Raw genomic sequence first — 23,209 nt, 5'->3', positions numbered from 1 at the left:
TTCTACAACTGTCTTCTCTTTTTTTAAAATTTATTTTTGAGACAAGGCCTCATGTAGCCCAAGCAGGCCTTGAATTCACATGTAGATGAGGCTAGCCTTGAACTCCTGATCCTCCTGCTTTCTAAGGCCTAAGATTATAGGTATGTATGCCTTGGTTTGAAAACTTAAGAGGCTTTATTTTATCTCAATAACAGCTTAATGGAAAGTCTTGTTTGGTTTAGAAGCTTTAGGGTTTATAACATGCATCTTTAAACTATACCAGTGTGCCTTTGATGTGTACTGTATTAGTTTAGTCACAGGGACCTGTGTGTCTGATAGTTTGAATGTAATTGGCTCCCATAATCTTGTAGGGAGTAGCACTGTTAGTATTGCTTTGTTGGAGGAAGTGTCACTGTAGCGGTGGATTTTGAGGTTTCCTTATGCTCAGGATACTGCCTACTGTCTCAGCCTGTTGCTTGCAAGATGTAGGACTCTTGGCTACTCTTCCAGAACTACATCTCCCTACATGCTACCCACCATGATGATGGGCTGAATCTCTGAAACTATAAGCAGCCACCTCAATTAAATGTTTTATAAGAGTTGCTGTGGTCATGGTGTTCCTTCATGGCAAGAGAAACCCTAAGACAGTTTCATTTGCAAAATGTGAAAAGGTGATTTGGTCATCACTGGGCCACTTATATGACAGTAGTAGTCTTACAGGATGGCACTGCCTAGTGATACTGCAGTACCTCAGTTTGTACAGCACTGTGTTAGCACAAGGACACATTCCTCAGAACCTGTCTCTGCCATTGATTCATGACTATGATAATCTAGCAACTGGGATGCCATTGCTGCCCTCCCTGTTAGTGTAGACAATTAATTTCTACCCGTTACAAAATCCAAAACACATTGTTATAGAGCTTGATGTGGCTGCCAATTAAAATGACTTAAGAAACATGAAAACAGATTTCTTTTTTTTGAATGGCCCCTTGTGATCACTTCAGGCAGATCTGGATTCCTATCAGTGTGTTTCCCTTATTTCTCCTGCTGCTGTTTTGCATTAATGAAATTTGTGAAATACCTTTAGGATTTGAACTGTATTTGCGGTGGGCAGCAAATTCTAAGTTAGCAGAGCTTATTCATTTTAGTGGCTTAGGTCTTCTCAAATTGTCCCTGTGACAATTTCAGCATTGTTTTATTTTTTAATTATTTATGTATACAGTATTCTGACTGCATGTATCCCACTGGCCAAACAAAGCACCAGATCTCATCACAGAAGGTTGTGAGTCACCATGTGGTTGCTGGGAATTGAACTCAGGACCTCTGGAGAAGCAGCTAGTGAGTGCTCTTTATATTAAGAGTGATCTCTCCATCCCCCAGATTGGTTTTCTTTGTGCTTTATGTCACACATATTGTTTTAGACTCTTTAAGGCTACTTGTTAACTTTTTTCTTCTGTGGCCAAATCTCAGCAGCTTAATGGGTACTGTGATAATGTGTCTGTTTTGTTTTTCTAGAGTTCTCTTGATCTATTCTGTTCTAGCTTTTGTCATGTTTGAGGTTTTCTTAAAAATTATTTGTTCAGTACTCTGTCTTTTCTTCAAAGCTTCCACCGAGCTCTAACACGTTTGCTGGAAGTTCCGCTCCATTGACTGGTGCTTCATTTGTTTCAGATGAGGTTCTGTTTCATAGGTTGGCCTAAGAACTCTGGGCTCATGCAATCTTCCTGCCTCAATCCTGAGTGCTGTGATTATAGGTGTGTGCTGTGCCCAACAATAATACACTCATGTGGAAAACAAGCATCTTGGAGGCCATCCAAATTATCCAGGGTACAAAAAGGAATCCACAGTCAGCCACAGGAAATCCAAACTAGATCTTACTTCACCATAGCCCCCATTCTATGCAAATGTGAACATATACTCCTTTTAGAAAACTTGCAATGCTGAGCTGAGCATTCATCTACCATGAGTCTGTTGCTCTACAGTCCCTGAATGAGATGTGAACACATTCATTCTCTTACCATAGTCCAAGCAAGAAACTTCAAGGGTCTGTTCAGCTTATTTGGCTTGCCCATGTGGTAGACAGAAATAATTCACAAAGTTTTTATCAAGGGGAGTAGAAGGGCAAAAGAAGAAAACGAAGGTGGGCCAAAGTTATAGCTTGAGAAATTAAAAAGGTAGTGTGTTTGCATGTAATTGCTCCCCATAAGCTCATAGGGAAGTGTGGTTTTGGAGGAAATGTCACTGTGAAAGCTTTGAGATCTCATATATGCTCAAGCCATGCCCAGTATCTCAGTTCACATCCTGTTGCCTGCAGATCAAGATGTAGGACTCAGCTCCAGCACCATATCTGGCTGCACACCATCATGTCCCACCATGATAATGGACTGAATCTCTAAATGTTTTCCATTATAAATTACATGGTCATGGTATCTCTTCACAGCAATAGAAACTCGAAGACAGTAAGGAACAGTTCCCCAGAGACCCCCTGCACAGACCCCTCCTCAGAGTTGACCAATGGAGACCCACCTTACATCTGTTCTGAGCCATGGCTTTCTCTCCCAGGAGGTGACATTGCTGAAGCAGCTGCTGGAGCCAGGCTGCCTCTCATGCTCCTCAGGGAAGGAGAATGCACTGGTACTCGTGTGTGGAGACCTGTTTCCTCAATGCTCACCAAACTAGAAATGCTATCACAGCCACAGATGCCAGGACTGCAACCCTCCATGCCTGGGGCTACCCATTCTCATATGCCTCAAACAAAGCCCCCTGCTTTTGACTTGTGTGTTGACTGGTGGGCCTACTTCCTGCCCTAGGACTCAGGTGTAACGAACCTATGAATGCACAGCTGTGTTGGGAGTACCTTTAAAGAGCCCTGGGGATCTGGCACCCACTATACACCCAGGACTGAATATGTGCATTAACATTTTAACTGATAATACTAAAGGTACTATTTGAAGCCAATGTCTTTGAATCATGGAGTCAGGTTGACATTGAGACTTGGATTCCCCTTTACTTCCCCAGAATCGTATCTCATCCACAAAGGCACAGATAAGGATTACTGTATCCCACTTAAGAGTTGTGTTCCAGGTGACCAACTCTTAGACAAGAGCCTGGTACTGTAGAGGACCACAAGAAAATGTTTTCAGTTACCCACAAACCTGCAGAGACAGCCAAGCTGCATGTCACCAGAGCACACTTCAACCTTTCCCAATTCCACTTGCTTTGGGAAAAACTTCTTTGCAGCCTACTCCTCTCCAAGGCATCTCTACTAAAGATATGACCTACCCCAACACTGGCAACTGTGACCAGTCAGTAAATGACAACATGAGCTCCTAAGACATCTGTGGCTCCATAGCTGGGAAACACCCTGGGCATTTGTTCCTTTCAAGGCAGAAACAAATCTGTCTTTTATATTGATTTCTGAGAGAGGTTTAACGTATAACATCTGCAGTACTTTCTATGCTGTTATAGGTTAAAAAAATGTCACAGTCAAAGAAATTTATTTTAAAATAGAAACATACATACATTAAGCTTTAAACAATCAAATTTTAAACAAAAGGGGGGAAAGAGCCATTTGATCCCAGAGTCCGTACAGAACGACTTTGCACGTGTGTGAAATCCACATAAGGAGCACTTGGACAAGTAGACGAGGAAATCCATCACTCTGGCTACCCATGCGTGCTCACTGGCTGCCATGGTACACTCATGCATTGAGAGCTACCCTTGGGTGACTACCGGCTGGCACCATCACCAAGACCCAAGTTCATGTAGGGTGTGTGGTTAAGTGCTACAGTTCCTTCCAAACACAAGAAGAGAGGGTGCTCAAGGATACTGAGAAATGCTCAGAGGGATTTGGCAACGCAGATGTGGTGTCTAGGAATTCCCCTAAAGTCCCCAGGAATACTCATGGCCCAACTGTGCTGTGCAGTGCCTGCCGCCTGGGGACCTGGGTCGAGATGCTCAGTCTGGGTGGGGCTTCCGCTTGGGCTGCTCCTCATAAGACTCCCCAAATTCATTGACCCTGCTCTTATCCACAGGGTAAAGCCTGCAATGGTAGGGATAGATGACTATTAGCAAGGCATGCCCCTACGGTCCTTGAGAGGAGGACATGGCTCCTCTGCAAACATCCTGCAGTAATCTCAGCCACCTCCATGTTAGGGATCTTCTTAGGTCTGGGGGCTGCTTCCCATCTCTCATGTGCCGCACTCTGCAGGGTTGGGCAATGAGAGCTTGGATAATCAGAGAAGGAAGACAGAAGCCCTGAAGTAGGGTGGGACCTGGAGGGGCCTCGATATGAAAAGTTATCCAGGCAGTCACAAAACTAATTCTAGACGATTCCTGGCTTTGAGCACTCTGCCTGTAGTGGCTATGCTCTTCAACCCTGCAACCTCCCACTCTAATAACACAGTCCTGCTTTTATGAAAACACCAAGGCAGGGAGAGATGCAGTGTCCACTGTTTGAATTTCTTCTTGGTGCCCCATAATGAGACAACCAGACCTTAGCATGAAACAATCCACCTCCCACCAAAAGCCCTGGGACTGGGACTCTGCATAAAGACTTGGAACCACTTCAAGGGAGCCCTGCTAGCTTGAGATGGAACTCTTGTGAACACCTCTACACCAGGTGATTCAGTAGCTAAGTTTCCCACAAGCTCACTTCTATCTTCAAATGTGCCAGGGAACCAATTACAGACGTGAAAACCTAAGAACCAGACCTTATTCAGTATGTGGGTATGGTATTATGTTCCTATGACAGAAGTTCTTCTCAGCCACAAAAGTGCACTGACAAATAACCCTAATCCAGGAACAGCTGAGGGCAGCTGAAATAGCTTTGGAAAGATAGGCTCACCCTCTATTGGATGGCCACAGCTTGGAAAGCTACAGGAAGCACTGTCATCATGTGGAGATTGGGGGTGGGGGGGAATGCAACCTCCAGTGGCAGCTACTGGGGGATGGCAGGTGAGTTGGTAACACTATAAAGAAGCCCTTTCCTCAACATGGACTCAGGCTCTGGGGTCAGAGGAGATTGGCAGTCTAAGCCTCTACTGGTTTAAAGGCTTACTCCAGGAAATCTCCAAACCTGGCCCTACCTCATGCACAGTCTACAGGCAGTGGTTGCATATGTGCAATGCAAAGGCCAGATGCCAGCCCAGAGTGGGCAAGAGAGGTTAGGCAGGCATTTGTGTTTTAATATATCTCCTGGAGGCTGGGCTGGTAGCTTGAATGTGCTGTTTTGGTTTGAGGTCCTGGTGGCTACTAGCTGCCAGCTGCCACTGCTGGGTATAGTCCAGGCATCTACAGGGCATGTAGCATGAAAGAAGACCAGCAACCCCAACCCTGACCCATGCTGGAGACCTGTGCTTGAGGACTATTTGCTAGACACTCATAATCACAGCTGGAACCTATTTTGGGCAATAGAGAAAAGCCACCACCTGCTAAGTCTGCCTGAAACAACCGACAGGTGCAGGGCTCTCCAGCCAAGGAGGTGCAGCAAGTACACACTCACCACCTCTGGTAAAGGTAGACCAGGAACACCACGTCATCTCTGAAACAGGCCAGCCGGTGGGATGTGGGCATGGTGATGATGAAGGCAAAGACATCATCAATGAAGGTGTTAAAAGCCTGCAAAACCAGATGAACAGTGAAACCAATACAAAGTGGGAGTCCTATATTTTATAACCCAAGTCATCGAGCTGCTCCTCAGCAGGTGGCAGGACCCCATAACTTCGACAGTGAGTGAAGACCTACTGCAGCACCAAAGCAGCCCAGAAGGAAAGCGGGTTCCCAGACCAACACACATCAGCCCCACCCTAAGGATCTGCAGCTTTCTGTGCTGGGAACCAAGGAGACAGCTGGGAAAGATGAGCAGAGCAGCACCAGGGCTGGCTTCTTGGAGAACTGAAGCTGCTTCCTATAAGCTCAGCCTATACAGTCCATCTGTACAGTCAACCCTGTATGAGGGGTTCCAGGCTCTATTGTGAAGACATAGGGCTCTGGTCTCAAACACTGAAATTACTGGGCCAAAATATATTTGTGTTTTGACAATTTTGCCAAAAAGGAAAGTGTTCTTTCACTCAAAACTCTCCCTTACCATAACTAAGAGAACCTTCATTCTGCAGTTGGTGGTTTTTCTGAGTTTGAAAAGATGTATTAGTTTTTGCAACAAAATGGATCGGGTCAAAAGTACCGTGTGTCTGTGTGTGTTCGTGAGCTCATGTGCATGGACCCCACAAAGGATCTTCTAGCCATTCTTGGCATGGACCTGGTGCTTACCTTGTAGGTAAAGGCCTTCCAGGGCAGGTGGGCCACTGACTTCATCTGAAACATGAACGATACCACAGGTCAGCCACAGGCAACACAAAGAACATAGGGATAATGCCTTAGCAGAGACACCTTGGCCTTACCTTGTAATTGACAAAGAGCTGAGGCAGCATGAAGAGAAAGCCAAAGGCATAGACACCTGTGGGAACAGAAAACATCCATTCTGCTGGGCTATATCGAGACACCCAGTTTCCAAAAGACCTCATCTGGCCTTGTCACAGTTCAGCTTCCTGGCTAATAAACTCAACAAGAATCAAGGACAAATCACAATAGCAGAGCACTTTTTATTGATCACTGTTAATTTTGTTTGCAAGGATTAAGCTAGTGCTGGACACCAGGGTCATCATAGGGGGTATTAAGTCTGGGACTCATACCTGGAAAAATGGCCACCCAGAGCTACCTGTTTATTGAGAGGCTGCCTGACCTTACTGCTGCTCACTGGTACACCCCAAAGCATGACAATCCAACGCTTTGACACTCAGCCATGGGACACACATAGTATACAGAGGCCACGTGCTCTGAACAACACATAGGGCAGCCTCCCTGTGTGTTCACAAAAGGCAGCCTGCCTTGTCCTGGGTCTGGTGTTCTGGGAAATTCTATGGAGTGAGATTTCACATGGGATCTGAATGCTAGTGTTGCCTATTTTTAGGGAAGGAAACAGACTAGCCACCGGAGGATCCACGCTCAGGAACAGATTTGTTTGATGTTTTGGCACCACAATGCTGGCCACTGTATTGAGTGCTAAAGGTAAGGGACTAGCTTTCCAGCCTAGAAACAAGTGATAGAGAGGAACAGGCAAAGTAGCACTATAGACACCATCACCAAGGAGACACACAGACTCACCATTCACAAAGCTGTTGATGAGCCAAGAATACCAACTGAAACAGAAGTTAAAAAAAAAAAATAAGTTGTGACCTGGGCCAGGGGCATGTTGCTGAATGTTAAAATGAAGAAAAAGCACCCTCCTGAAAAACCATTTTGACACCTAAGCACTCGGGGTAGCTGGGGCAGCTCTCTATGGAAGCAAGCTCATGTGGGGAGACACCACTTTGAATGGACAGATTTCATTCCCAGGACTTCCAGGAAGATACGAACCCATGTATAGCATTCAACCCTGAAACCCTATCTAGCGAGGGCTAAGCTGCCATCCCATCCTAATATCAGCCTGACACCAGAAACACACTGCCCACATCTCTCCACCAGACACAGGGTTCCGAGCCATCTTCTAGTCCTTCTGACTCTTCTTGTCCAGCTGAAACCAATGATCAAAGAAGCATCATGGTGTTAGATTTTTTTCTCTTTCAAACTCTGTCCAAACTCTGTATTCAAAGTCAGTAATATCGGAGGGAAAGCCTGCCCTTCCCAGGTTGAAGGCATGCATGCCTGTCTTCTGTATGTGGTGGTCCCTCTCCTTTTCACAACTAAGAGGAGGTGAAGACCTAAGACTGACTTCCAGAACAGCAAAAGCAGATCCTGGACTGTATCTGAGAAGGGTCCCCAGTTCCTGGCAGCCCAAATGGGAGCAGGTCTATGAGGGGCATGTGCCCTGTGCTCAGAAATCAAGCTAGGGTTTTCAGCTGGGAAGATGAGTGTGTGAACTCTGCAGTACCCACCTCTTATACTTGATATTCAGGAGTGAGTAGACAGCGCCCCCAACACAGAGAGGGTAGAGCAGGTAAGACAAGTACTTCATGGCCTGTGAGGGACAGAGGCAGCTTCTAGTTAAATCACCCAACCACCAAACACCTCAGCAGATGCATCATCTAACTCATGACAACAAGAGCAAACAAAAAAGCCAGAACCCCAATAACATTTCATGTGATAGCACAACTGTGTGTAATGGCCATGATGATTCTGCCAAGAACTCCAAAGCAAGAACCTGCATGCATGGCATGGGCAGTAATGATTGTAATGCATCACCCTTGATTCATCAGAAATGCTGCCTGCATCAGAGTGGCAAATTCAGCCAGGAGAAACCAACTGCACCACAGGCTCTGTATTTACTCTGGTTTATTCTTTGTTATCATCTCACTAAAATCTAAAATGCAAAGAACTGAGCTTTGAACTACAACACCACAACTATCCTGTACAGAGACATCCTGTTAAACATGACATGCCCCACTCCTAAGCGGCAATGGGGAGGCTAGGGTCTGGATGCCAGAGGGCTTCCAGTGGCCACTGTATGAATGAACAGAGAAGTCAGCTGTCTGGAAGAAATAACTTCCTAGACAGCAGGAGCTGTCCAGGTAACAAACTGGGAACCAGTGGCCTGAGAGCTTGTTCATTCCCTGGGAAGAGGGTATATTCACATGTCTACTCTCGCGACTCCTATTCAGGCTGGTTCCGTCACATTCTCAGGACAGGTTACCACCCAAACCCCCACCCCAACCCCAATTATAGCAAGAGCCCAGTCTTCTATGGTATCACAGGCTCCCCAACTGCTTACCTGGGCATCGTACTTCTCAGTCTTCCTCTCAGATTCACTGTGGGTGCCAAACTGTTGTAAGAATAATATAATGTCAGCTGACTCAGACTATCAGCACAGCAAACCCAGGACTGTAGCAATAAATAGTGTAGGGCCCTCAGTGCTAACACTGGCTGCACCCAGCCTCGGATTAGGCACTGGCTACTCCTGCCCATTTCACCATCATAAAAGTTCCAGACCCTTTGCTTCTGAGTCAGCCCAGTCTCCTAATTAATCAGGTGAAAAAAGAATTAGCAACTGATTAGAAAGCTGGCATTAGCTCTATCAGTGAGGTCCCACAGCCAAGAACTGCAAAGTCAGCATATGTGAGGAGCCTCCCCGCTCTGTGGGGCACTTTTGCATGCATCTGCTTGTGTGCTAGGCAGGAAGACAGGACAGAGTCCCTCCAGAAGGTTCAGCTCTAACTTGGAGGCAACTAAGAAATGTGTGTCTGCTTAGGAAAAGCTATGTCTGGAGCAGTCACTGCAGGTCTCACCTGAAACACAGGCCTCAGGCCTCTCCAGGTCACTGTCATTTTCAATGCCTTCTTCACTTTCCAAAGCTGAAGGGAGAAAAGGAAATAGACATTTAATTCTGAGATGCTGGATAAGAGCTAAACTGTGAAGGACAAGACCTGGCACCCATCAGCCCTGGGTCCCAGTAGTCACTGTTTCTGTTCCCTCTACCTCTCATGGTCATTGTGGACTGGGAAGGCTCTGCACCACACTCTTGGCTGTCCACTAGGTGGACTGTGCGGTCACTGGTAAAACACAAGGAAACCAGTACTCACACCTACTCCAAACCAAGCCAGTCTTCGTCCTGAGTCGCAGGCTTCTTCCTGAACTCACTAAGGATCCATGCCTTCCTCAACATCTTTAATGCAACCTTGTGCCAGGAGTATTTACTAAGGTCAGGTCTAGCATGTTGCCTCTGAGTTGGACTTTCATGCTGCCACTCAGACAGTCATGGCATTCCAGTGTCAATGAAGCCCATCTCTCAACAAAGCACCCACAGCCACAATGGCCAGTACGCAACAGAACCAACTCTGAGAACTAGACCCCTGGGTCTGCCCCCTTGGTGCATTCCTTCCAGAATGGGCTCCTATGGCTCCTTTCCACAAGTACCTAGTAGCAGCACTAGGTTACAAGGTGTTTCGTGCCATTATCTACTGTCCATATGATTGTTCCACCCCAGTCAAACCCAGGAGCTTCTCCAAAGCCACATCATCTGTCTGTGTTATTCAGAGCAGCTCATCACATTTGTTAACACAGAATTTATCCAGCTGCCTCCCAGAACCTGCTTTCCCTGCTTCTAGAGGTGGACAGGTCCTCAGAGGGCCTCCCATTTCAGCACTCAGAACAGCTGAGCAAGTGCTGAAGAAACCCCCACAGAAATTCCATCCTGACCCAGCATGGTGCCCATGGCTCACCTCAATGGCAGCCCCAATACCAGCAGGGATCAACACCAGCAAACTTGTCTGTTCATCCAGCAGGAAGAGGAAGATGACTACAGTGCTGAAGCAACGCCAGAGCACTGGAAACACGAGCACACCAGGTGGTGAGATCTTACTGCATCCACCCTCGGCACATGCCTCCACCCACCTTTGAGCCCATCACCTCTTCCCCTTCAGCTCTCCTGGTTAGCCACCCCAGTGCAGCTAGGTGGGCTTAGCAGTAGAGCCTATACTTAAGATTGCACAAGACCCTGGATCTTACACCCCACACCAGGGATAGCAGATAATGATGCAATCCCCCTGTCCCCCAAGACAGGGTTTCTCTGTATAGCTCTGGCTGTCCTGGAACTCACTCTGTAGATCAGGCTGGTCTTGAACTCAGAGATCTGTCTGCCTCTGCTTTCCATGTGCTGGGATTAAAGGTGTGCACCATGGGAATAAAGGTGTGCACACCACCACCCAGACAATGATGCAACTAGTGAAAGCATTTTAAATAAATCACCAGAGGTGACTGAATGGAGCAGAAGGCAGAGGGCATGGTCTAAGCAGGTATCAGATCTGGGTGACAGTCACAGACAAAGAGAAAAACAGACATTGGGTTGGCTGCCCTTACTCTACACTCTCCTATTTTGTACCATTCTATGGTTTGTTCCTTTTACAAAGCTATGCTTTTGTTCATTAGCTGGACTTTGAAGATACAGTCTAGTTAGGGCCACAGTTACCACAGTCAGCAAGAGACCTCTCTTCCATAGGAGCCTGGTAACAGACACTGAGGGGCTGTCCTAGCAGCCTGTGTTTTACATGTATTGGGGCTGATCCTGGCAGTCAAATCCAGCTCCCCTGGACCAGCCTCCCCATTCTATCCCTTATACCTGCACCTACACTTAACCCAAAACCCTGTCACCATCACAATTCTTCCATACCAGCCACTGGTATTTTTGTTACATGGCAAAACCATTTTGTACAGTGAAACAACTATTCTGCAAAGTCAGGTTTCACTAATGAGGACACGGCTCCAAGTACTGAGGAATTTACGATGGAATTACTGACTCTAAAGCCAGCAGCCAGAGCCCCTGAGGTTATGGACAACACCCTGGGGCATTCTTTTTGGAGCTAGAAGGGAGATGATAGACAGGTCTGGTGCTATATTGAAATCTATGAGTCACCAAGCTGCCCAACAGGCCCCTTGTGCCTCTACTGGTAGGCCAACTCCACACCCTTACACAGAAGGCCTGTGCCATGTAGCCTGCTGAGACTGCTGAGACAGAGCCTGGGGTTATGTTGCTTGACTTAAGAGACATCTCTATAGCCAAGCACAGATCCAGGACCATTGATGAACAACAAGCAGGAGCTCCAGGCCTCACAAGGGGCCCTTGGGCAGGTGGACTATTCCTGGGCCCTACCTGCCTTAGTAGACATTCCAATCATGCTCTTCTTTTTCTTCCAGAAACTGATGTCATTTTTGAATGCCAGAAAATCAAAAAGGAGCTGTAAAGAACAGACAGGACAGCAGCTTACACTCTGGGCACTCTCATCTCTTTCACAGACCAGGTAATCTCCAAGTACACCAGACACAAACCTCAGGTTCAGCAAGACATGCACACTATCTAGCAAACCTACCCCTACACATATTCCACAGGCCAGAATTGTGGAGCTTGGAGGGAGACTTTAATGGGGCATTTCTCAAGCATACATCTTTGAGTCAAATCCCGGGGAGAGTACCTTGGGGTATGGCTAACCAGTTAGCTCAACTTAGGTCTCAGCCCATTACTTAGGACAGTCCAATCTCTCAATGTATGACCTCCTACAGGCATCCTTATAAAGTTACATTTGCTTTGGGGTGACTGGTACCCAGAAGCTCCACTCTACTCCATGTTTTGCTACCTTGCACCCCGACTGCACCCAGTACACTTGTACTCTGCATATGACACACGATACACACAGACAGGACTGCTCACTTTTCTAGCTAAAGTCAACACATAGGGGCTGGAGGATGTGCAGAACCCATGATCTAGGTCAACTGACCCCATCCATACACAACAGTGCCCTCAGAACCACCCCAATGACTGCAACAAGAACCCAGGGAACAGCTCACGTGAAATGCTGCAACAAAGAAGGTCAACGCTAAGAGATATAAGTTGGTGTCTACAAAAATTCCCTTCACTTCATCTGCATCTTTTTCTGAAAACCCTGCAAGGAAAACACATTATAATTCAAGAAGAGCCATTTCAGTCTTACCCAACATCACAAATACCCTTCTGAGCAAAAGTCAAATGACCCCATTAGTGAACCCTAGCAGGAAGTATAGCAGTGTGGGTCTGTGTCAGCTGTTGGGCAAACAGCCACAGCATGGCTTGGATTCAACAAACACCCCATCCCACCTTGGCCCAGGGCCCAGGGCCACCCACCGAACTGCTGCAGGGAGTACACAGCATCCTGCATGTGGATCCAGAAGCGCAGCCGCCCCAGTGAGATCTTGTCGTAGGACACAGTGAGTGGCAGCTCAGTGGTGGAACGGTTTATCACCTGCCACCAAGAGATTCACAGGTGACAGAGGGCCATCAAACATGCCAGGATTCAGCATACCTTTGGAAAACAACCTGTGCCCATGTACCATATCCCAACAGACCTTGATACCCTAGCAGATCCCTGCACAACTTTCTGCAACGCCATGCCAGCCCCAGTGGGCCCTGCAGGGGTCAGGGTCTGATGTAAGGCTCATTCCTCATCCTAGGCCCTTTCAGACTAAACTTTTCCCACAGGATGGGAGCCTTACCAGACACTGTCTCAGATATGAGCAGGACAGGTGTTCTATTGACTCACTGTCTGACAGCTCTGAGACCCCATCTTCCTTTTCACCAACTCGATTCTATGTATTACTTCTAACCATACCTGCTATGAGCTCATCATTTTAAGTAGTGCACTGTTCCATGTGTATCCAGCATTTTTCCAAGCTGTACAAATCCTGACAACTGGGAGATAGGCTGACAACTAGCAGTGAACTGGTCAGTTCACTAGCTGAGCCAAGGAACAGGTATGAGTGCCTGGCTGAGGTGCCATGGACCTATCCTTGAAGAATGGGAGATTGCACACAAGGGCTTGCAGGACTAAATGGTCTCAGGTGAACTGTGAAGAAACAACACTTGAACCCACATCCTAGTGTCATACTTCATGAGTTGTAACACATCATCTAACTTCCTGCCCCAATTTCCTGCCATGGACACTGCTGGTGTCAAAGGCATGATGGTCACACACAATGGAGCTGGCAACCTGAAAAGTGTTAAGTAGTCACTAGGCCTAGGACTTGGCAGCTAAGTGCTGGGGCTCTTCACAGCATGGATGAGCCTCTCAACAACCCTTAAATGGCCAGACTTGTCCCAGGGATGCCAATGTAAGGTCCATCAGACAGCCTGCTGACTGGACTATCCAAGCAGACTAGGCTGGCCTCTAAGGATGACATTCCTTTGAGAAATGGGTCATATGAGATAAGGCAAAAGATACACAAATAGGTATCACAGCAAAGCTAGTTGCGTACATGTTCAGTACAACTTACAAGCACCTCACTGCAAGCTCATAAGATACTGTAGCTTGTTAGGGCTCCAACAAGAAGGACCACCAGAAAATACACAACCTGCAGATGCTGGCCTATAGCCTCTATCTACACTAGCTTATAGACAAACACTGGATATCCAGCCACAAAAATACAGTCACTGAATACAACTTCCCAAAAGCTGGCAAGAAATCAGCACTATTAAGTCTTGAGGCATGTTTACAGACAGCCCCAGGCTTACAGAGTACAGCCTGTACATTTCACAGAACCCAGTATCCTGAGGTTCAAACAAGGGAAAACCAAGTCAGAGAAGGAGATCAGAAGTCAGTCAGGCCTCCTTACTAGAGAGTGCTCTGGCCCTAACACACAGGTCGTCTAGGTGCAGATGACACCCAAGGAGAGTACAAGACAGTGGGAGCCTGTCATCCTGAGCCAACATCAAGGCCTAGGCACAGGTCTGAGGGGGTCCTGAGGCAAGCTCCCTGTTCTCTAAGCCTTGACTTTTGCTCAAGAAACCCAGGTTGGTTAGTAGGGAGCACTCACAAACAACAGCGGGAGAGGCACACAGATGTTCACCTATAATCTCTGCTCACCTGTGGCCCCAGTCAAAGTTCCCCTTTCTTGCCCCAAATTACTTCCACTGTGAAAGAACACCGACACAGTTCCTGGCAGCAACGATCGCAACAAATAGGAAATCTTTAAATATTAACCACTATTATTATCCTTATAATGCAAAGTCAAAGTTCAGCCACGTTTCTTCTCTCAAAATACCCTTGTTCTCTCCAGAAAAATAGTACCTTTATTGCTTTAACAAGGGCACCAGAGTGGCCATTTCATCTCCACAGGACCTTGGCATTGCCCATAGCTATCTAAAGAGTTGTGTTCCCTCCCAGGCTGGGTTCAGATATGAATCTCTAGTTTTGTAGCAGGACTAGCCCCAAGAAAAAGAAGCTATGAAGCATCACAATTCTCACATACCAGGAGCAGGCATGCAGGCCTTTCGGCTGGAGCTCAATAGGATAACCACCTAAGATCCTGATGAATGACCTAAGAGTCTGTCATCAAAATTGGGTCCTACACACAGCCACCATAAAAGCCAGAGCCCAGCCAGGTACTGAGACTTCCATGTGGCCCAAACATGGGCAACACTCCCCACTCTGAGGAAAAGCTCTGTGCTGTGTCCAAGAGAATGTGGCTCACCATCAGGTCTTTCACCCGGTTGCTCAGTTGGTCGATGAACAGGATGGGGAGGTAGTGCACTGTTTTCCCAAGCTGAATCCTGGGGGTTGGAAGTATAAAAGCCTAAAGTCAGTGTCAAATTTATCCCCTGGGGTACTAAATACTTGGAGAAACTAGATCACCCTAGGAGTATCACACCCAGAATCACTGTTGGCTCCATCTTAGGCCATTGGGTCTCACAAGATGGCCTTTCCAAACAGAAGCAGGAGAGGGCTAACACAGAATGACAACAGTTATAGCCACCAGCAGGGAGATCCACACACCTGCCCTCTAAGTGGGTGGTGGGGCACTGATGGGAGATGTCATTCTGTAAATATGTTTCTCTTATTGGTTAATGAATAAAGCACTGTTGGCCAATAGGAAAGCAAGATAGGCTGGACTAGGAGACAAGGAGGATTCTGGGAGATGTGGGAGGAGGGTCAAGATATAGAGACTTGAGAGAAGAGGTCCAGACCCTCCCTCCAGTAAAATAAGACCACATGGAAACACTTAGATTAATATAAATGGGTTAATATTTAAGGCAGAGCTAGCCAATAAGAAATGCTAGTAACAGGCCAACAGCTTTATATCTAATACAGCATCTCTGTGTGTTATTTGGGATTGACTCAGCTGTGGGACCAGGCTGCTGGGAAAACTCCTCGTAACAGGGTGCTAACTGGGACACAACCTCTGGAAGGTTGGAGAAAGAGCTGGCCCTTTCTGCACCAAATGTCTACGATCTGGAGCATGCACACAAATCAGATTTTATAAGAAGATCTAGGGTTGGAGATTTAGCTCAGCTGTACAGTTCTTGCTTAACATGTACAATGTCTTGATTCAAACCTTACAAAAGAAAATATGAAACCTTTGACACTATCAGAGAAACTATTTGCTATGAACAGATGTGATTCTCAGCCACATGCCACATGATGGCACAGTAATGGATCTCAACACAGGGCTTCCTGAACACGATCACAGTCACACTGTGGAGGATAAGCAATATTTGTGTCACAACCTAGACATTAAATCTTAAACTTAAGTGCCTTGAGTCCAGCTACAAAACCCACATTCCATGTCCAGGTAGCATGAGAACAGCACAAAGCAAGAGGGTGCATAGCAGTCAGTTAACCTATGCTTTTTGTTTTAGCCCAGGGGATTCTCTTCCTGAACTAAAGAACAAGATGCACCTGTTGGAAATTCACTCTTTCAATCTTGTCAGCCAGTGGTAAGCAAGGAGATGGATGGCGTCTGCAGCAGCTCACAACACAGACAGGGTCCAGAATACAGGTATGGTATACTTTACTTGGGCTCACCCACTACCAATGCCTGCTCTGCCATCAGTTGTAGTCCCTTCCCTCCCAGGGTTCCACTGGAGACTTACATCTTCATGTACCGATGCACATCTGCGGGCAGGGAGGACCCATCAAAGACAAAGTCATCCACCATCACATTCAGGGTCAACCTGGGTCGCCAGTGAGAGACAGGTTCGTCCAGGGCATTAGATGGCTTCTTCTCTGCTTCAATCTGCTGCTATGAAGAACAGAAAAGGAAGCAACGCTACCTGGGACCAGCCTGGAGGTCAGGGCCTCCGACTGAGAACCCACAGGCTCCCTAGACTGGAAAAAAAGTGGGAAAGGAGGTCTAGCTGAGGGGTTCTAGTGACCCTGAGCTGTCAGTCCCAGACCACATTCTCCTTCCTCCCAACTGGTTCTGAGGCAGAGCTGAGGAATCAGGGATTGGGGAACTAACACAGCAGGCCTGCATCCCTGTGAGCTGAGGAAAGGCTACCAAGACACAACACTAAACCACATGTAAGTGACCAAAGAATGGTCTGAAAGGAGATGCACAGGATCAGGTATTGATTCTAAACAAAACTAAACCCAGCTGATTCTCAGGAAGCAGCACCACCCTATTTCCTCCCAAATAGCTGTCACAGGGCATTTCACGTCCCAGGCAATAACAGCAACAGAATTAATAGTTTCAGACGCTCCATACCCATCACATACAAGACACCAGCCTGCTCCCCATACTACCATCATGAAGCCTCCCCTCACCACCCCTCCCCCACAGAGACACAGTGAGGGACAACAAACAGGAAGAATTTTTTTTTTTTTTTTTTTTTTTTGAGACAAGGTTTCCTAGTGTAGCTTTGGCTGTTCTGGAACTTACTCTGTAGACCAGGTTGGCCTCGAAGAAGAGACCCACCTGCCTCTGCCTCCTCGGTGCTAGGAAGAATATTTTAAATTCTGCTCCTGACCTGTAGACTATGGCTGCTTCTTGCAAAGTTGTCATACTTCTTGTTTTGTAATTTGTCTTACCTTCTTCCCAATACAGACACAGACACTGAATATTTCTTACTTTATGCCACAGGCCTATGAATGATTCCCTTGCCCCTAACAGTCTTAGTTTACAATCCAGACTGGAACTCATGGCAACCCTCCTACCTCAGTCTCAAGTACTAGAATATTGGGAATGAGCCGTTGTGCTCGGTTGAATAACCACTTTTGTGAGTAACTTTTTCTTTACACACAGTGTTCTACAGGTGAACAAAATATAAATAGTACCCATACCCTTCTTATAATTTTGAATTATGAGGATAAAAAGAAATACCTAGTCATGTAGTCCTACACAGTGTGTGTGCTCTGTGTGTAACACACACAATTTCACACCCACATACATGATGACTCTCACCAGAGAGCACAGATGAGCTGGGAAGTGTAGCTGTGCTACCAGGAGGGCATACAGGGCATACACACTTGCCCAAAGATGCAGCAGGCCTAGAGCCAAAGAGTCTGCTAGAGTGCCATGAACCACTGTCCAACACTAACCCGTTGTAGTTTATCTGTCAATCCGTGGGCTATTATTTAACAAAAGATAATTAAGTATTACAGTAGGGTTCAAATTCCTTTAAGGTGCACACAAACTCTGAACAAGAAACAACAACTTGCTACAGTAATCTGTTAAAAACCCCTACCTGTGCGGCAGACTCCCCAGTGAGCAGGTTAATTTCTTCTGGTTTGGGGATCATGTAGGTAGTCAGAGGACTGATCAGGTGTACCTGTTTCCCATCGTGCCAGGGCAGAATCCCAGCATGATGTAGGAAAATATATGCGTAGAGCGTCCCATTGTTTCTTGTTTTCTTTGGTACAGAAACATTAACTGTCCTAAAACAGAACAGTCATTTTAAACATGTACAGGGTAAGTTCCATGTTTATTATGTAGTCTAGACAGTCCTCAAACTCAGGTTCTTCCTGCTACAGCTTTCCAAGTAGCTGGGATTAAAGAAAGGTGTGCACCAGCATGACACTGTTTATACACACATGGTAGCTAATCATCGCTATAGACCACACAATCTAATTTTAGCTCAGATATACAAAAAGTGAAACCCACCTGCCTACGACTCTTCAGGGCATAAGTGTGCTCATACACACATGGTAGCTAATCATTGCTATAGACCACACAATCTAATTTTAGCTCAGATATACAAAAAGTGAAACCCACCTGCCTACGACTCTTCAGGGCACAAGTGTGCTCCAAGCACTATGAAAAGTATAGCACTCCTGCCTCTGTTTCAAGAGACTCAAAGGGACTTGCTTTCAAAGCCACAGCTGGAACTGCTACAAGGAGAAGCACACAGGGCATGCACCCCTCCAGTGCTCCGAAGCAGAGGCGTCTCTACCAGGGAACTAAGAACAACTCCAAATACACAGGTGCTGACTCCACAGTGCTCTGCTGTGGTGTTCCTGGCAGATGCACACCAAGCTGGAGTGCAAAAGGGGCTATTTCCAGGAGTTCTCGAGTTTCCACAATGTCCTCCTTGGTCCAAAATGAAAGTTTCACTACCTGCCCCGGACAAATGGCAGGGTGTGATGAACAGGAGGAAATATTTACCTCTATAAAATTAGACCTAACTGAAAAATGGGTCCCAAACCCCCATTTCAAGAGGACAGCAGTTGGCAGTAACTGTCCTAAGATCACAGGCTAATAGGCCTGGACCATGATGCACTGTGCCTGTTGGGCAATTTAGAACCTTGATTTGATGAGCAAGTCATTTAAAATTTTTATTTGAACTCTTACAAGTTAGAATCACTGTAGAATGCTAAACCATGTTAATTCTCAAAAGTTATTGTACATGGTTGAGTACAGATGATCTATTCTAACGTCAAAGGTCACTTAATTATGACTTTCTGCACAATGCTTTCCACCACCCCACTTTTCCCTCTCATATGTAACAGGTGAATGACTTCTACTAGGTCCATCAATACATTACTCTTGGGAGACTACAGGGGCTATGGCAAACCATGGGGCCATCAGTCAGACAGCAGTAAAAGTCACTTTCTAAGTGACAGATGCATCACCTGTGACTTTGAGCTCAAATGCTTACACATATCCTATCAAGTGTGCTTCTCTAGGGTGTCCTCACTCTACGCAACGTTATCAAGACATCGTGGAACCCATCTCTGGCCATCTGCCCCACATCCACACCTTTCAAATTTGGACTCCACATCAAAGTCTTCCACGTTCAAGACCAGGTCCACATTGTTCTCTGCACCAAGGCTGGACCGTGTGGTGGTGTAAACACTTAGCTGGAAAGAGTGAACAAGAGCTTAGGGCCAAAGGTCGGGACACAAAGCACATCACTACTGGGGACAGAAGGCAATCTGAGGTCTACCTTCAAGGGGGAGAGCTTGTGCTTGGTCAAAGCGGCCTCGTGTGACTCTTTTGTGAAGAAAGAACCTATGGAGCTGGCCTGTCGCGAATCCCCACTAGAACCAGGAAGTGACACGTAACGTAGGGTCAGGGCTTAGCAGGCTGAAGCATATGGCTGGAGTTCTCCCGGTTACTTCCATTGGGATCGCATTAGGAAACTCGACCTCAGTGATAATCAGGGCAGAACAGGGCACCGAGGGGTAACCAGAGGGCAGCAGAGAACAGAGAAGCCCCAACTGCAGCCCTCGCTGCCACCTCACCAGAACACTGGGCGGTGACATTGGTGACAGGAGCAACGCTGGGGACCCGCATCCCGTCTCTGACCAGTGTCACTAAGGTATGGGGTAGCACCCGGCCTGGAGGCGCCCTCTTAGGCCTCCCCGACCCTCACCTGCAGCTTGGGCCGCCGGGCCAGATAGGGCTGGATGCAGTTGGAGTCGCCCGAGCACGGCCGGGTGTAGACGATACCGTACATGACCCAGCAGGTGTGCACCACATACACCACAAACACGCCCACCACCAAGCTGGTGAAGGAGCTGCGGCCGCTCCACATGGCGCCGCCGCCGCCGCCTGCGGGCCAAGCGCCGCCGCTCGCCCGCAGCAGCCGGCCGCCGCTCACGGAAGAGCCGCCGCGCGCCGCCGCCGCCGCCGCGGGGAAACCAACGCGCCTCGCGCGGGCCGCCGGCCGCCCCGCATGCTCCCTCCGCCCACACCTGGAGCCGCGGGATTCGCCGGAGTCGCCGGCCGCCGCTTCCGGGACCCGAGCCGCCGGCGGAAGTGGCCGCGCGCGGCCTTCTGGGAACCGGGCGCTGTCACGCACGCCGGGCGCGTCCGTGACGTCAGCCTCCGGTGCCGTCCTCCCGGCGTGCCCCGCGGGGAGGCGCCGGCACTTAGGATACGTTTGTCCTTCTGTGCGTTGCTCACCTTGTTCCCGGCGCTGTGCAGCCGGGATTGAAGGTTGTCGGCGAGGTCCCAGGATGATGGCGGGCCTCTCAGCTCTTCTAAGCCTAGGGTAGCGTCCAAAAGTTAGGAAAAAAGAGAGAGAGAGATAGAGGAGACTCAGGAAACTCCTAATTCTCGGGTGTGGACTTACCATATTGATAACATGCAATTGAAGATGGCCAGAACAGGTCATGAAGACTTTTACAGGTCACTTGCCCCTTTTGTCAGAAGAATGAGTCCTTTGGGTAACATAATGTGGGTCCCGCCTAACCTCTGCAGAGGTAGGATCTGTCTGGAGCAGACTTATGTTTTTCCCAACTGGCACATCCATTAAACATCCAGATAAAAGCGACTGCATATCCATTAAACACCCAGATAAAAGAGACTGGGCGTCATTTTTAATCTTTAATAGTTCTTGGTTTACAGTATACACAGTTTCTAGAGGGAAGAGGCGAGTGCCGTGATATCCCAGAACACCCAGAACAGTGGCGAATAGAGAGAAGGAGGAAACAAAACTACTGGGAAGCTTGTTGGCCGTTGGTGTTTTCCTTACTCCCTGGTGGGCTCCACAAGCTCGTTCCTGCCCAGAACGTTTATGGAGGCAAGCCCCTTGGAGTTTTTGGAGCCCATGCTCTGCTGGCTATTCTCATGTTTCTCACACATATAATTAGAAGCATTGCTGGGCATTTTGTAAAAATTGTGCTATTAAAATAAAGGTTTCAGAGACAGAACACCCATTTCAGCATAAGGGTATCTTAGGGTTTCATTTGCTGCGATAAACACCATGACCAAAGTAACTTGGAGAAGACGATTTGTTTTTGCTTACACTTCCACATCACAGTGTATCACTGAAAGATGTAGAAGAAGGAACCCCAGCGGTGGTGGCACATTACTTTAATCCCAGCACTCAGGAGGCAGAGGCAAGCAGATCTCCTCTGAGTTCGAGGCCAGCCTGGTCTACAGAGCAAGTTCCAGGGCAGCTAGGGCGCTTACATGAGAAAACCCTGTCTGGGGGAGGGTGGAAAGAGAGAGAGAGAGAGAGAGAGAGAGAGAGAGAGAGAGAGAGAGAGAGAGAGAGAGAGAGAGAGAGAGAGAAGCAAGCAGAAACTATGGAGGAATACTGCTTTCTAGCTTGCTCTGCTTGCTTTCTTATAGTGTCCAGGAAGGAGCACCCGCTCAGGGGTGACACTGTTCACCATGAACTGGGCCCTCCCACATAAATCATCAATCAAGAAAATGCACCACAAGCCAAGCCAGTCTGGTGGGGCATTCCCTCAAATAAAACTAGCCAGCACAATTGATCCCTATGCAGCTAGTCAGACAAGCACATCACTGTTAAATCAGAGCCTTTCTTCCTCATCCCCAAGATATGTAATATCACAGTATCAAACACTTCCACTTTTAAAAATTCCCTGGCTTTAAAATTTCACACTTTGAAACTTCAATGTCTTTAAATTATCCAAAGTCTCTCTAAAATTCCAAGGTCTCTCTAAAATCTCTGTAAAATTCTAAAATTTCTTAACTGTGGGGTCCTCTAAAATAAAAACAAGTTATATATGGTCCTACTTTACAAAGGAAGAACCAGGCACAGTTACAATCGGATCAAAACAACCCCCAAATTCAATGATGTAAAAAGTTCAGTGCTTGACATCTGGGACTCACGATGTTTTAGATGCTAAAGGGTTTGCCATAGCCTGCAATGTGTCTCCAAGGCCCAGGCCAGCTCAACCCCATGGGTGCTGCTATCTTTGACGGTTGTTCCATGGTATTAGCATCACCAAAATTTTGGATCTGCACTGCAACTGGGCTGTACTTCCACTGATAACCTCTCCTGGGATGTCTTCAGGGACTCCTGTGCTGACACATAGAGCTAGCTGCTCTCTGGGATCCTTTCATGCCTTCAAAACCAGAACCACCTTCCAAAGCATTAGATATTACCAAGTCTGGCTGTCAGCAGGAGGTGCAACCTTGGCCACCTCTGAAATGCTTTCTATGCGCTGACTGAGGAAGCACTTCTCAGATTGTCCCTCAATGATGCTGACTGCAGTTTCCCCTCTCTCCTCCCACTCCCTACCCCACTCCCCTCTATGCCCTCCATCCACTCCTCCTGTTTCTGTTCAGAAGGGACAGGCCTCCGTGGGTGTCAACAAAGCACGGCACATCAAGTTGAGGTAGGACTAGGGATCCTGCATGGCCAGGCCCTCTACATATGTGTGACAGTTGTGTAGCTTGGTCTACTTGTTCGGCTCCTAGCAGTGGGAGTGGAACTGGCCCTGACCCTTTGGCTGGATTTTGAGACCTATTTGTCATACCAGGTTGCCTTACCTAGCCTTAATATGAGGGGAGGAGCTTAGTCCTACCTCAACTTCATATGCTGGTTTCTTCTTAATCACAGCCGATTCTCAGTCCCAGATGACCAGTATGGATTATGCAACCAGAACACAGTTTTTATTTTGAGTAATTCCCTAAAAGAGTTTTGGCTTTGATCTAGAACTTCGCAAGTCAGGCTTCCATTGTCTACATTCTTACCTGTTCTGGAATATTTAACTATGCAAAGATGTGTTGTTTTACC

General features: G+C 47.3%; 1 protein-coding gene across 2 annotated transcripts; it reads right to left on the bottom strand.

Annotated features, from left to right (window-relative positions):
• Positions 1–3,459: 3,459 nt before the first annotated feature.
• On the bottom strand, positions 3,460–20,466 carry Clptm1l (CLPTM1 like). Of its 2 annotated transcripts, none has more exons than XM_051182722.1 (17): positions 20,087–20,466; positions 19,471–19,571; positions 17,960–18,149; positions 16,367–16,512; positions 14,968–15,046; positions 12,626–12,743; positions 12,313–12,407; positions 11,621–11,705; positions 10,194–10,297; positions 9,261–9,326; positions 8,747–8,797; positions 7,914–7,996; positions 7,144–7,178; positions 6,381–6,436; positions 6,250–6,294; positions 5,483–5,598; positions 3,460–4,021 (listed from the first exon to the last, which is right to left on the bottom strand). In XM_051182722.1, exons 1-17 carry the CDS (start codon positions 20,246–20,248, stop codon positions 3,937–3,939), a joined length of 1,617 nt encoding a protein of 538 aa, XP_051038679.1. In that variant the 5' UTR covers positions 20,249–20,466; the 3' UTR covers positions 3,460–3,936. The 2 variants fall into 2 exon arrangements, with proteins under 2 accessions (XP_051038679.1, XP_051038678.1); XM_051182721.1 differs by having other exon boundaries at positions 16,367–16,515; positions 20,087–20,465.
• Between the last annotated feature and the right edge of the window lie 2,743 nt (positions 20,467–23,209).

The sequence above is a fragment of the Phodopus roborovskii genome, unplaced genomic scaffold, assembly GCF_943737965.1.
Source record: "Phodopus roborovskii unplaced genomic scaffold, PHOROB, whole genome shotgun sequence".
NCBI lineage: Eukaryota > Metazoa > Chordata > Mammalia > Rodentia > Cricetidae > Phodopus > Phodopus roborovskii.
The sequence above is the reverse complement of the archived record's forward strand: the minus strand, read 5'-3'. Positions and strand labels throughout refer to the sequence as shown.

Bases quoted from the DNA above. Each gene is read 5' to 3' on its own strand.
- Clptm1l (XM_051182721.1), bottom strand. From the start codon at position 20,248: ATGTGGAGCGGCCGCAGCTCCTTCACCAGCTTGGTGGTGGGCGTGTTT. The intron at 7,997-8,746 runs GTAAGCAGTTGG...TGTCCCTCACAG, and splicing joins CTGAGAAGTACGATGCCCAG to GCCATGAAGTACTTGTCTTA. The intron at 5,599-6,249 runs GTAAGCACCAGG...CTGGTTTTGCAG, and splicing joins GGAAGGCCTTTACCTACAAG to GCTTTTAACACCTTCATTGA.